Below are 15,470 nucleotides of genomic sequence, written 5' to 3' on the forward strand. Positions count from 1 at the left end.
CTAATTTTGTGTTGAACTTCTCAGATGTGCTTCTGGTATCCCTTAAAAAGAAGTGCATTCGTGCGGTTCTTCTTCTTCCTTCTTTCTCAGCAGCAGGTTGACAGTCCGTCACAAACAGCTTCACCTGAAAATCGCCGTCCAGTAACGCTCACGCCTTCTTCTTGCTCTCCGTGGGAAGATGGCGAGGTGACGGTTTTGTTGAGAGCGCAGGGACGAGTTTGTCGAACAGCAGCACCGAGCTCATCATCCCTGAAAGAACCACGATGCAGAAGAAGAGGAAAAAAATTAAACTTTTAAGACAAAAGTTGTTTTCTGTATGTCAACCATGAAACTTCTGAATAAAACATTTAAGGTGTTACTGTGAAGCGATGCACACCGCTCAGATAAATGAAACAACTCCCAAACAACAGTCACCTCGAGGTGCTTTGTATCCAAAGCTGTCTTATTTTTTAACTACACAACAAATGTCAGTCAAAAACTGGAATATTTCATCGACCAAAATCTGATGTGTGCTCTCTCACGTTTTTGAGTTTTGCTGTTGCATCAAATTAAATGTGCCTGAATCCTGAAACGGCAATCATGGGATTTATTCCATTAAACAAACGATGTCATTCCTGAAGCACCGAGAGATATTTTTAGACGCTCGTCGCTCTGCCAGCGAAGGTAAATTACACACATCTTTGCTTCAAACAAATGAGTCATGAGATTTTAATATTTAAGCAGCTTATCAGATTTGTGTCAACACTTTGAACACAACTGGCTCGCTGGCTGCCAGAGACACAGGCACTAAAACGTAGCAGTGCTCATCGCTAATGTGGTTTCTTCTGTCTAACAGTTCAACTAAAACCTTTACTGGTGATCCACGTGGCAAAGAGGGGTCATTTATGACCACAGCTCTTTATTTCTGTGTACCGTCGCGTAAAAATATTTTCTATCTTGAATCTGTCCTGGAAATATAAAGACGAAACTGTCTTTAAGGCTGCACCACGTTTTGGACTCAACTTGAAAGAAAGGCAGATGTGAAGGGTAAAAGTGAGGTCAGAGGTCAAATGTATATGTATGTATATATGTATATGTAAATATATATGTAAACTGCATGGTGTGTGCATACAAAAATTGAAACAGAAACATTGTGGGGCGGTATACAAGGACAGTTATACAATATAATAAATAAATAAATAAATAAGGGAGGGGCTATGGTCATTTAGGGTGGGGATGGTAATTTCACTGAGACCAAAATATTGCACAGAACATGGAAAGACTGAGAAGGTCAGAAAGAAGGTCCAAAATAAAGTGATATTCAGGAACCCCATTTATCATTCCCTATACGCCGACACGATGAAAATACAATGACAGTAAGAAACATAGTTTTACATAGCTCTATTATTATCCCTTTGACATTCAGAGCAATCAACTGACCTTGAAGGAAAGGTCGGAGGTCAAATGTGATATGATATTTTAAACCTTTATATGGTATTTTCTATATGTTGACAATATACACCACACTTGTAAGAATCATAGTTTCTTAGTTAAAAGGCTTTTTGTCTGTTTTCAAATAGCATGTAAGGCAAATGTTACTGGATTGTTAACATGACTCCACGCTACATCCCCTCAAAGTTTTATCAGAATTCATTCAGGACTTTTTGAGCTGTTGTGTTTATAAACAAAATGAAAAGCCAGAAGAAATTTCACTTATCCTTATTAAAAGTCAAAGACCTGAATTTATAGCACTGAGGATTTTCCAGCCAGTTTGTGCAAAAATCCCATTAAAAACTATTTTCAAACTGATGTTACTGGCTTCAGTCGGCAGCAGGAAAAATACTTGTGATCTCTTTAAGTTGAGATTTTTCTAGCGTCTCTGTCAGGTGTGTTAGTCTCACCGAGCAGCGGGCCCAGCCAGTAGACCACGCAGTACTCGAGGAAAGAGTGTCCACTGCAGGGGAACTGTGTGGAGAAGGCCAGCGCTGGGTTAAAGACAGCTCCAGTCACGCTGCCACCTGGACACACATGCACAGTTTTATCAGTGAACTCACATTTGCTCATCATTTAAATCTGCTATACAGCACAAAGCAGCTGAATGCATTCCTGAATCTGCCTTAGAAAGTTAAAGTCTGTGAAGCTTCTCAGTCATCCAGGTCATATTTGCATCTGGACTCCAGACGCTTTTCTTCTCCATAAAGGTATAAAAAGAGAGCAGAAAATGATAATATTCCAGCGGATGTGTGACTTTAAAGGTTACTGGCTGAAAAAAGGTCATTGATCAAACAGATTCTTGCTTAGATTTTAATTCGATTCTCTGCAGGAAAATTTGAAAATATTTCCTCCTAAATTCTCAGTATTTACTCATCAGCATTCAGTCAAACGTTCATTTACGGGTGTAGTTAAAAAACTGCTAATAACTGACTTTACACAAAGATCAGGAGTCGATTTTAAGCGTTGAGTTTGGCTTGATCATAATTGTCCCTGTCTGCTTGTTCTATATAAACACACAGTGAACATGTGTCCCTCTACACACACTCAGAGTAAAGGTTCTACGGTCACGCTGCCACCTGATTGGCTCCCATTCTTAACACTTTAGGACTGAGGCTTTTCCAAGCCCCCAGTGTTTGTGATGAGAGACCGTTATGATGGCTCTCCCGCAGGGTAACGTGTCACTGCCTTTTGATACCTGCACTACCCTGAGGTGGGACACGTTGCCACATAACTATAAGCTGCACACTTTTGTGTGTAATATGATGAAAACTACACAACCAATGCGGCTCCGACCCTCACACCGCTAATGCGTGTTTATGAGAGCAGGAGGTCTGAGCCACTGTTCAGCCACATTTAGGTGATTTTTATGTATTCGTGGCTGAAGTGTATGATTGGTGCCCGGTTCGTGTCTCCCCCAACAGACCCCGGCACCATGTAAATACTCTGATGTGCTCGTGATTTCCGATCACGTGATTAATTAGCGGTGGAGCCGGATTTGATTCCCTGCAGCAGTCATATAGAGTTATCATACCTGCATAAACCGCTGTGGTGATGACCGCAGCCACGGCGTGCACGCGGAATTTCTCCTGCACCGATTGCGTGTGCGTGATAACAGTCTGAACCGCAAAGGCGCACGCGAGCTCAACCGCAGCGGCCTCGTGCAGGGGCGCGTGGATGGGGCTGGTGCATCGGAACCCGAACAGCTTGTGTCGCGCGTGCAGTCTCGACAGCCCGACCCCCCACAGCCTCGGCACCGCAGCGCGTGCAGCGGCGGCCGCCGCGAACTGGCACGCGATCCTCCGCAGGGCGCGGGAGCCCGACAACTTGGCGTGGTAGGCGCGCTCGAGCGCACCGGAGGGGTTCCCGATCGCCCCGCTGAAGGTGAGCCCGTGGACCACCGACGCCAAATACGTGAAGGTGAGCGCGAGACCAGGCTCGATGCCGCCCACCTCGGACAGCAGCTTGAGCTCGTGGGTGCAGCAGCACAGCTGGAAGGTGGACACGAGCTCCACCACGTACTCGGAGAGCCCGGTGTCTGCTAGGGCCCGAGCCAGCAACCTGCGGGTCACGTCGCTCAGCACGACGATCCCCGCGAGCACCGCCAAAGACACCGCCACGTCCGCAGACATGCTGCCGGCCGGTCCGTGCTCCCAGCCGGGGACAATCCCTGTGCGTGGCCGCTGCGTGCACTGAGCTGCGGGCCTCCTTTCTCCCACTAGAGCGCCCTGATGATGGGGTGCGGAAGTCTTTGCTGTGCCGGGGTGCTGTTTCTCTATACCGGAGGATGTGGAGTTCAAGCGGGAGCAAATGAGCTCCAGTCCCGGTGGCTCACATGGTGCGGAAGTGACTGAGCTCCGCAGTCCTCCTCCTGCTGGTTGTCTGCTCACAGTACGGACTAGTGATGTGTCGGTCGCGAACGAAATGTAAAAGGAAAAGGCTGAAAATTTAAATAGTTAAGAGTTGAAATGTGAATAGTTGGTTTTTGTATTATATGATTTATTTCTTACATTTTATGTAGAGTGAATAAATAAAAGTATATTTACGGTGGCCCCTACAGACAAAGCATGTGCAAACTCCAAAACACATAAAAACTCAGAAACACACAAAAACTCAAACCACATACAAAAGACAACAGAAGTGCTCCAGGATGCTGGGCGCAGTGTTGAGCTTTTGTTATCTTGTGGCTACACAAGCCAGCAAGTACCAACGACCGGATTTGGTGTGTGGTAGTAACAGGTAAATGAACTTTTTTTTTAAATTATTTGAACATATATGAGTGCTTGTGTATAAATACACAGAAAATACACAAATGCTTTCAATTGTGTAATTTAAGTGATCTAGTAGCTCTGTTTTGGAAGTTCAGTTAATGCTAGAAATGTGTTTTGGAGTTTGTACTAAGTGTTTTGTCTCTAGGGGCCACCGCATATTTATATATAAACATATATAAATAAAACCATTTTTTTTACATTAGTAATTCCTTTTGTGCATAATGTTATATTATTGTTAACAATAAATTAAAGCAACAAAACAACCTGAAGAGCCGGCTCTTTTTAGTGAGCTGAGCCGAAAGACCCGGTTCTCTAAAAAGAGCCGGGAATCCCATCACTAGTACGGACTCAAATCAGTATAACGATGTAGGGAAAGGAGGGCTGATTCACTGCGTTTCTTCTCCTTCTTCCGCTTTCTTCCATGTTTTTTCTCCCACTCGCGGCCCTGTGACATCACACACAAACATTTTAAAATTTACTCAAACAGAAGCAATAATCATATTTACAGTACAAAAGAGTTACTATCAAATTATATTTAATGTCAATAATACTTTTATATTGTGCAGAATCATGAAGTATGATCATGAGTACTGGTTCATTAAAGTATTCTTCACTATTTTGTTGCAGTAGATTATTTCAATTAACCTACTTCATATTCTGCAGTGAAATCTAAATTAGTGAAGAAATAAAGCAGACACCATAAACCATCCCTTAAATTATTTAAATCAATAAGGTGTTGGCCGGCATTCTGTTTTTGGCTGCATGTTAAGGTCAAAATGCTGATGAGCTCTGATCCAGTTTACTGATATACTCTGTTCTACATCCTGCACTGTAATATGAGGATTGTGTGTTTATTAAAATTAAAAATCATCATGGAGTCATTGACAAAAGAACATCAACATTCAGCCTGTTGTTTAGATATTTTTATTTCAGAAATGATTCCTAATAAAAATGGAGAATATAAAAACACAATCAAAGCAGTCAAGTCCATATTATGAAGTGTTTGCTGTATCAGACAATCATGTTTCCAGTCTGCTGCATCACAACAATTGAAATGCAAATATAAATGATTCACAACAATGAAAACAATATAGTGCAGATAAACATGGTGCTGTAATGAATCTGCTCTTAAACACAATAACAAAATACATTTTCCAAGAGAGATGATAATGATTCACATCAGAGTGAAGAACGAATACATTTACAACTGGTTTCTAACATTTCTTATAGATCGAACTGATCACTGATAGAAACAGAAGAATATTCAAAATGATACTCTGAGAGATACATGAATGAGATATGGATAAACATCAAATCACATAAAACAAAAAAGCACATAATCATTATAACTGGGGCCACCGTGGCTCAGGGGGTTGGGAAGCGTATCTTGTCTGGGCAAGACACTTTACCCTACCGCCTACTGCTGTTAGCCAGAGGGGGCCGATGGCGCATTCCACCAGTGTGTGAATGCGAGAGTGAATGAATTGTGGCATTGTAAAGCGCTATATAAATCCAATCCATTATGAAATAAAATATGAGCAGAAATATAGAAGAATTAAGTGTGTGTCTGAGCTGAAAGCTGCTCTCCTCTCCTGGTTTTCTGTATCACACAGACCACAACAACACAAAGCATCACCTGCAGACCGCTGAGCAGTATCCACCTGACTCTGTAGAAGGTCGATTAAACCCCAAAGGGCTCTCTGTGGATCAGAACAAATGCTTCTGCTGACACACACTCATCCTGTGACTTAAAACCTGCACACACATACTCTCCTGCATCTTCCAGTGAGACATTAGAGATTATCAGGCTGTCACGGGAACAAGTGATTCTATTGTCACTGCAGAACTCATCATCGTACACAATTTTGCCTTCTGTTTGGATCGACTTCATGAACATAAAGCCCGAAGTACTAGTTTTCCAATCATCAGAGCATCTCATAGTGACTTCATCTCCCTCTGAGAAAACCTTTACTGCAGGTGGACCAAATTTAGGGCACACGAAAAGCCAGTACTGATGTATTACTTTTTCACCTTCACAGTAGTAGATACCTGAATCATTTAACATTAGTGATGGAAGTACCAGCGAGAAGTTTCGACCAATTTCTTGATCAGTATCGTAGGAAATTTCCTTCATCCAAACTGGGGGCTGGTCATGAATGGGGTCCATGAAGGGACACTCCAGCACAGCTGTGTCTCCCTCTGAAGCATAACGTAGCTTTGTTTGTTTGGTCAAACGTACAGAGTAAGTGCTCACACACTGCTGTTGGTTCATCACCAGGCAGATGTAAGACGTTGGTCGTGTGTTGACATGAAGAAGTGATGCGTTTGTCACCTGCAGGAAACTTTCTTGGACTTTATTCACCTTCAAAATTGTTCTGTCTTCGAAACTACTCAGCCCGGCTTGTTGCCACTCCCCGTAATGTCTGATCCAACGCACCGTCAGATTCTCACCTGCTCCTTTACATTGTACGTCTTCAGTGGCATCAGGACTTATGATAGATTCTTCCCACCTTACTGTCTTGCACACAGTCAGGCTGATGTTTCTCTCATATGTCACGCTGCCCTGAGTCCAGCACACATCTTGGTACAGTCCAGAGTCTGAGTGGGCCAGGTTGTTGAGAGTAAATGAAGGAGAACCATGAAATGTCTCAGGAAATGAGAGTCGTCCTGTCAGGTCTTCATGTACTGTGAATTTTCTGTTCCGGGGGTCAGAGATGTTCCACAGGACCAGAGTATCTTCACCAACACGTCTGGAGGTGATGCAGAAGCTGTTTTGATCTGGGAGCTTGAACTGTAAAGAGCCTCCTTCTTTTCTTATGGCGATAAATTCTTCTGCATGAATGTTGCTGATGAGAGCGAACAGCAGGGAGAAGCAGAGCTGTGCGACTGCAGCCATCCTGCTCAGAGGTCTCCTGGTGAGTGTCGTACAAGCACTGACACTGCTCGCTTCATGAGCTTCCTGTTTGTGGTTGGAGGAGGAACGCCACTTCTTTATCACATCATCAAGGAACACTTTGAAGCATTTGGCTCGATATCACGCCGTATATCTGCTTTCACTCTTCACAGGCCAAAGTGTGGACACGTTTTTTTATACTTCGTTGCATGGGTCCAGGGGTATCAAACATGTGGTCTGGAGCACAGAACCGGCCAGTCACAGTGTCCAATCTGAACCATTACAAGTGAGATAATGTCAGCTTTACCACACAGCCATGAATATTTATGAAAATGTAAAAGTCCTTTCTAAACTATTTAAAACTTTTTGAATCGTTTTTTTCACAAAAAAGACAGAAAGATGGCGGGGCGCTAGGTCGCTGCGGAACTATGGCATTACACATGTGACAATTATATTATCTTGGCAGCATTTAGAAGAAATACATAGTTAATATGTTTTAGGCTGTCCCGAATTCTGTGATGTTGGGCTGAGAACAAACAACCAATACTCAGAGCAGGTTCAGTCAATCAACAATTATTTATTATCATACATGTATGGGAGAAGTACAAAATACCAGTCTCTGTGTCGCTCTCAAAGAAAAACACATGAAATCTACTGTTTTATTTTTCAGGGCGCACGCCCCTTCATGAGTAAGCAGATAACATAACATGCGTCAGTTACAGTTCGTGGCGGCTAGATAGAATTCCTTTTTTGGCACTCTTCTATAACACTTAGGATCTCAACTGCCTTTCACTCCAGGTGTTTCCTGTTGTTCTCACTATGAGGCCCAGGATCAGATGTGGCACATACTGAATACATCCTGTTCCTGTATCTGTAGGGATTTATACCAAATCTACACAAGTGGAAAAAATTAAGGTCATTTGTTGCAGAGAAAGGATTGATGGACAATGTGGAGGATATGTGGGAGGAAACGGACGTCAAACCACTGAAGTAAACATGTTTTCAGAGATAATGAAGAACTGCATGTGGGAAAGTGTACGAAACAGATAAAAGCCACGTGTGTGTGTGTGTGTGTGTGTGTGTGTGAGAGGGTCATTTTCTAAAGTATCAGATTATAAAGTCAAAGAGAAAACAACTTTACCATAAAAAACAGGCTGCGGAGCATCCACACTTCTTAAATCAGTAGTATATAACTGTCACATGTAAATGTGTAACAGCAGCAGTTATAACAGTCGTGATTGTGTTTTTGAATGCATGTCCAAGGTGTAGTTTATACCCTTGAGTAAGTATCTTGTTTGCATTTTATAGATATGATATTAATGTCATAGACGATGTTATAGAAGCACTCGCTTCTCTCTCTTTCTCGGCAGCTGTCGGAGGGGCTTTTTCAACCCAGGTACGTGATCCATGGTCCAATCAGCAGCCCACTGCACTTCAGTAGAGGAACAACCTGCAGAAATTCTTAAAACACAGGACAAAACACAAGCAGCTAACACAGACTTCTTATGGCAACTGTTGGGAGAAAGAAGTGATGAAACAGATGTCGGCTTTCTCACCCAACGGCGCGTACATGGACATGCCGTCGGGATGGAAAGCTGACAGCTCACAGATTCTGATGACGGGTCTACACTTTGTGTTTACGTCTTTTTTTGCGCTAGATTCTGAAGCTGCAGGTCTTATCACTCTCCAACCAAAATTAACTGAACCAGCAGCAAAAGAAGATCCCAACTACATTTCACAATTCGCGTCACATAAACACCGTCATGAATTCCCTACGTTAAGAAGTGGCTCGGCCTTCCAAAATTCCCAGCGCTAGACTCTACAGCGACGGGATACTGTCATTGCCCATTGCTAGTCTGGTAGAGGAGTTTAAATGTGCAAAAGTGAGGCTTGAGATGTCACTCATGGACTCCCGGGACCCCATAGTGAGAGGCACTGCTCCCACCTTGGAAAGGGGAGGAAGTGGACTCCAGCCACATCTGTGCTACAGGCCAAATCTGCTCTTCGCCATCGTGACGTGGTGGGTCACATCCAACAGGGCAGAGGAGGATTTGGTCTTGGAACAGTAACACCTCTGTGGCAACAGGCATCCGTAACCAAACGTCGGAAAATGGTGATGGTGGAGGTGCGTCAACAGGAGGAAACAGCCAGACATGCCAGAGCCGTAGCGCTGGCCAAGCAGGGTCACTGGATGAATTGGGAGAGTGTTGAAAAGAGGAACTCTCATGGAGTGAAATCTGAGGAATGGAGTCTAATAGACTAAGTTTCATCATCTGAGCGACATACGATGTGCTACCTTCCCCAATAAATCTGCAGCTGTGGTTTGGAAAGGACCCATCCTGCCCCCTGTGTACAGTCCCAGCAATACTCAAGCACATCTTGGTTGGTTGTAGGACTAGCCTTACTCAGGGCAGAGACACATGGAGACACAACCAGGTCCTCAGGTGTCTAGCCAAGAAAGTTGAGTGCAAGAGAAAATCCATCAACACTCAACCTTTCACAAACCAAGAGGATCGTCGGCCTTCATCAACATTTGTCCGGGAGGGAGACAAGCCGAGGACAAGCCCCTCAACCCCGGACCTGGGCCCGCTGAAGGTTGCCAGGGATTGGTAGATGCAAGTGGACTTGGATCAGAGGCTAATGTTTCCCTCAAACATCGTAACAACTACTCTGAGACCAGACCTCATCCTTTGGTCCAACTCCCGAAAACTTGCGTACGTCATTGAGCTGACGGTACCATGGGAGGAAGCAATTGAGCGTAAGAAGCTGCGGTATGCCAACTTGGCAGCTGAGGCAGAGGACAGAGGCTGGAAGATCAAGGTGCGCCAAGTGGAAGTGGGGTGCAGGGGCTTTGTTGCCAGTACAACAGCAAAACTGCTTAGAGAGATTGGGATCAGAGGACAGCGCAATGGCAGGCTATAAGAGAATTAGCTAACACTGCTGAAAGGACCAGTCACTGGCTATGGTTAAAAAGGGCTGACATCACTTTGGCAGCTAAGGCAGTCAGCTAACCGCGGCACACATGCCCAGGATGGATCATCCCGTGGAGGGCATGCCTAAGTAGAGGGCTCTTCTTCTCTTTCCTGGGAGGCAGTGGGGAGGTAGAGCGTACAGCCTGATCTGGCGGAGAGGTATGGGAAGCCAGATTGGGCGCCCCCCTTCCGGCTCTCCTCTCTGCTCTCTCCTATCTTGTCTCTTTTGTTTTACTTCTCTCCATCACCTTTTCTATCCCTTTAAAGAAGTGAGCCTCCATAAATGTTAAAGAGGTAAGTATTACTTGTCAGTAGCAGGGAATTGATAGAAGAAAATAAATTGTAGAAAACTAAACAGAAGAAAGAAGAGAAAAAACAATTTAACATAAACCAGTGACACACTCCAGGGCCTGATCAACCCTGGCAGAGCCTCCTTGGATGAGGGTGTCTAGTGATAAAGGCCGAAACACCTGATGATTCCAAGGTCCACTACTGACGATGTGTCCCAAAATTGAATATGATAATCTAGATCAGATCTCTAATCCCTACACATAACCAAGGAAGGTTAAAAAATGGCAGATTAGCCTGGGTAAAAGACCAAAAAACCCTGTTAAGTTCAGGCATACAACGATGTGTCCTGCTGGTAAAGTTTATGGGCTGCCTTTCCTCATAACAGCCATCCCTCAAGACTTTCTCTATTCGAAGCAGTGCATTATCAGGGATTGTAACATCTAGTCCTTTTACTGAACCACCACAATAAAATCCCACTTCCTGCTGAGCTCTCTCTCTCTCAGTGTACTTCAAGAACAGTTTCCCATCTAAACATCTCTCTTTTCTGCATTATTCGCTTGCTTATTCCACACCAGTCTAGCTTTGTGTACAGCACTGTTGGCCGCTGTTTTTTTAATTTTTATTTAACCGTCTTCTTCTACTGCAGAATAGTTTTTAGGTTATCTGCTTTAAAAAGCCAGGCCAGGCAAATCTCCTTCATCTTTGTCTGTGTTTTATGTTCAGTTACTTTGACGCAAAGGCATCTGCTGTGATGCTTACATCTCTGATGAAGTGTCACAAGTGTCAGCTTTCTTTTTATAGATGTAAAAATATGGATATGTATTGATAAATGATCAGAATTATAATAATTTCTGACTGTCTGAGGCACAATTTCCCCAATCCAAATCAAATCGTGGATCGAATCGAATCAGGACCTTGTGAATTAGAATCGAATCGATTCTAGAAATCAGTGACGATACCCAGCCCTGGCGGAGCATTCACAGGCTTTGTGTATTAGTTGCTGTTTCCTAAAAACAATCAAGTGTTTGAATGAAATCCCTTTTCTCATTAAATGTCAAAGACCTAAATTTATAGTACTGAGGATTTTCCAGCCAGTTTGTGCAAAAATAACATTAAAAACTATAGTGGAACCCCCGACTTAGGAAATTAATTCATTCCCGAGGGTCTTTCGTAAGTCGAAAATTTTCGTAAGTCAAAGCACCCATCGCGTGTTTCGACTGAGGCGATGCTGAACGATCTGTTCATCCCAGTGTGGAGTCCATGCAACTCTGGCCCACAATAAATGAAAAACATAAAAATGACAAACAGTTTCCCTCAACAGCCACTTCAAAATCATACGTAATAGTGGGGTAAAACTGAAAGTATGAAGCAAAGTATAGTAAAAATAAACTACTGATAATTACTCAAAATATTTAAATCTTCACTAAGATGGGTCAATTACAAAACACATATTCATAAAAAAGTAACTTTTCCCAGGATAGCTGAAAACACTATTTAACGTGCCGCCTTAGGTGACGAACTCATTATAAACATAACACAAAATCTCTAACATTTACACGTACCTAAAAGACAAAATGCAGCAGCAGGCCTCTCTGCTGTGGAGGGTGAGGAGTGACAAAATGAATTAATTAAATACACCATTAAATAATTAATTAAATGCCCATTCGTTTCATTTACAACATTTACTAAATTATTTATTTCAATTTTTAATTAATTATTGACACGTTTGATTAATTATTTAATGATGAATTTGTCATACATCTGTGTTCATGAATTCATTTTATCTGTCAGCCTTATCCATCAAGCTCAGGGGGCGGGGTTAATGCTGCCACTGCAGCTTGTCTAACATCTGATTGGTTACCCTGCAAAGTAAGTGAAGACAGGGCCTAAATAATCAATTGCTATGAACTGGTGTGTGGACTTGGGGCAGCCAGGTATCCCAGAATGCATTTCAAAACACAATGTTTTCTACAGTCATTGGAGCAATCGTGCTGGCGCCCTAAAATGTAAGTAAAGTTTTAAAATACCGCGTTTTTCTGTCACCAACTACATTTTTAATAATTTTTTAGCCACAATTGTAGTAATGTAATCTTCACGTTTGTTCAGGTTGTGAAAATTCAGCACAGGCGATGTTTTCGGTGATGTCGCTAGCTCTGCTAACAGTCAGCTGACAGAGTGTACTGAGCTCACAGCCCCGGTGTTCTAGCTTAGCTGATTTTGACAATAACTGGGAAGATTAACATAAAGTGACTGACCTGGGTTAAAGATGACAAACAGGATTTAAAAGGCAGTTAGAAAACTACAGAGCACTTTATCAGTGGCTGATTATCCAATCACTGGCACACAGCTTTAAAACCACTGAGTTTTAGCTCTCAGTGGTTAAACATTGGACTCAATTCACTCAGGTTCTGTCTGTCAGGTTTCGCTTACTTCGCTGTTTTATTTACAGCTGAGCAAATCGGTTTGGCACAGATTAAAGTTAAGTTTCATGACTGCGTAGTTTTACTGAAGTTTATTGTCTCACTGGCACACATGTTAGACTGAAACATTCGGTTTTCTTTATCTGGTGTTCGTATGTGTTACGTTTTTTTCTTTTTAATCGTGAATTTTGAATTAAAACTAACATTAAAAATCTTTTTTATACGAGGATGTCAATGGAAAATTGTACTTAGTAGTCAGTATAAGCTTTTAATGATATAAGTTTACATGTGATAGAACACTGCATGATGACCTTTGTATGACTTAGACTGTTGTCCACTATAAGATTTGTTTCTGTTTTATAAATTCTTTCCCACAGCGATAATAGCTGAACAAGCAGTTTATCTCCTACCAGGAAGAGGAGAGCTGGACACTTTTATCAGCGCTCCCTCACAAGAAGAGGGGCCGCGTCCTTCAGAATCACACACACACACAAAATACACCTAACATACGCACATACATACGCACCAACATTCCTCTGTCTATTCACTATTGTATTACTTTTGTATATAAATAAAAACCAGGGCAGTGGCAGAGCGCACATCGCAGGGCCCCCACTCTGGTGTGAGCGTTCTGTGATCGCCCTTGCAAGCAGGGGCGGAGCGTGGGGGTGGCTTACTGGGCTTAAGCCCGGGTTGTTTTGTCAGAAGCCCGGGGTCTTTTGGAGTGTAATTTTTTCATAGTTAGATGCCTGGCTGACAACTGTATAAAACAAAAAGTACACACAATATTCGAAGCACATAGTGCACACTGTGGGAATTTACGACTGTGCGTGAATCCCCCCTGATATTGGTATGATCCGAGCTCAGTCACTAAGCGACTGAGAGAGGGGGTGGGGCAGCTGCTGCCAGCAGTGAGTGCGCTGTTGGAGAAACGGAGCCAGCCATACTAAGGAGAGCTTAAGTTTGACCAGGTACCAAAGCAAATCATTCCTACTGTACAAATAATGTAAATATGACGGTGCATCATGAAAGATTGATATCAAACTGATCACTTGACCAATATTACGTTACTCGCTCTTCAAGTGAATCAACAAATGGCGAAATGAAAAGCCGAACAAATGCTATTTTTTTAAGAGAGTCTTAGCTTACGTGTGTTTATTTCATATTTTCAGTTCTTACCCTCCCCGACTAAATCGGTTTCAGTTATGTACTGAAATATAAGAATGGACATTAGAGGGTTCTTTCAAAGAAAAAACTCAGGTAAATGTTATTTTATATATTATGCTTTGTATGTTGTTCAGTATATTTCTATGCAAAACAAGAGGGGTTTCAGTACACAGCAGGATATTCACATTTGTAACCAGATATTTACATACACTTTAGGGAGAAAACATAAAATATTTTTACTGTACAACATCAATTTAGAGTAAACTTTTGTTTTAGATAAATATTGAAATATCTTTTGAATTAGTTAAATGTCAGAATAAAGAGAGAGAGAGATCTATTTTTATCACTTTCATCAAATGTAGGAGTACATATACACTAAGTTTATTGTTAATTAATAAGAAAACTCCAGACGATTCCATTCTGAGCTGAAGAAGCTTCTGATAGGTTAGTAGAGTCCATGTGAGTAAAGTGGTGGCACAGCTGTGGATGCATATAAGGCAAAACACAGAGCCTGTTTCTTTGAAATGGGAAAACCAAGCGATATCAACCAAAACACCAGAAAAAGAACTGTGGAGCTCCATAAGTGTGGCTCAATTTTGAATACAATTTGGTGCCATTTACAATTAAGAAATACAGATAGTTTCTCTCTTTACTCTTAAAGTTAACAAATATGTTTTTTATATTTATCAATCTAAAAAAATAAACATTTAGTCTGATTTGATGTTGCAATTAAAAAAGTGTTTGTGTTTTGACCTGAAGAGTTTGTAAATATCTGGTTTCACCTGTATATTTGATGATTGTCAGCACACAGAGGGAGAGAGAGGAACAGAGAGGGAGATGGAGAATGAGGACAGAACAGAGATGGAACAAGAGCAGGTGAGACACACATGTTAGTCAAATGGTCGTTTGCCAAAAGTATCACCGTATCATAGGTACTCATGTATCTCGTACCTAGTGTTTCTTTTTAGGTTTGTTATTTTTCAAATTCTATATTTATTAAGTTTTGCAGGCTTGTTTGCACAACAAGGCTAAATAATTATATAAACTTTTCTCAATCTAAATAGTGTACTTTGGTAGAATTAAACAAGTGTAGTGCAGGTCTATGATGATTTTTAGTGCTACTATCATCTAGTTCTGATTGTGGTTCTGTCTTGGTTAAATCCCAAGTACTCCTGATTTTGAACTGTTGTAGTCCTGTTTTAATTCTGGATCAGTTCTGGGTCTGGTTGAATTGGGGTTTAGTCCTCGTGTCTTGATACAGCCCTGACCTTGTTCTGCCTTGCTGCTTAATTAAAAAACTAGTTTAAGGTGTCCTGCACATGTGATATATATTTTTCCCTATAAGAAGACATTCTTTTTTGAACAAAACTCAAAACAGAGCCTATTAATCTTTCACTCATTTCTAACCCCCCCCCCCCAAAAAAAAAAAAAAAAAAATCCCACATGCATACTACCCTTTTGGGCTAAGCCCCGGGTGTTTCAAATG

At 42.0% G+C, this 15,470-nt stretch overlaps 1 protein-coding gene across 2 annotated transcripts; it reads right to left on the reverse strand.

The window, feature by feature from the left end:
- Positions 1–148: 148 nt before the first annotated feature.
- aqp11 (aquaporin 11) lies at positions 149–3,836 on the reverse strand. Of its 2 annotated transcripts, XM_085370809.1 has the most exons (4): positions 3,726–3,836; positions 3,005–3,653; positions 1,881–1,997; positions 149–249 (listed from the first exon to the last, which is right to left on the reverse strand). In XM_085370809.1, exons 2-4 carry the CDS (start codon positions 3,600–3,602, stop codon positions 149–151), a joined length of 816 nt encoding a protein of 271 aa, XP_085226935.1. In that variant the 5' UTR covers positions 3,603–3,653; positions 3,726–3,836. The 2 variants fall into 2 exon arrangements, with proteins under 2 accessions (XP_085226935.1, XP_085226934.1); XM_085370808.1 differs by having other exon boundaries at positions 3,005–3,764.
- Between the last annotated feature and the right edge of the window lie 11,634 nt (positions 3,837–15,470).

This window comes from Diplotaxodon limnothrissa, linkage group LG14 (genome assembly GCF_057381915.1).
Source record: "Diplotaxodon limnothrissa isolate DT_005_m linkage group LG14, D_limnothrissa_male_GT1.1, whole genome shotgun sequence".
Lineage (NCBI taxonomy): Eukaryota > Metazoa > Chordata > Actinopteri > Cichliformes > Cichlidae > Diplotaxodon > Diplotaxodon limnothrissa.

Excerpts from the sequence above, each read along its gene's own strand:
- aqp11 (XM_085370809.1), bottom strand. The coding sequence starts at position 3,602 with ATGTCTGCGGACGTGGCGGTGTCTTTGGCGGTGCTCGCGGGGATCGTC. Across the intron at positions 1,998-3,004 it reads CACCACAGCGGTTTATGCAG|GTGGCAGCGTGACTGGAGCT; the intron begins GTATGATAACTC and ends ATGTGTGTCCAG. Across the intron at positions 250-1,880 it reads CTGGCTGGGCCCGCTGCTCG|GGATGATGAGCTCGGTGCTG; the intron begins GTGAGACTAACA and ends TGGTTCTTTCAG.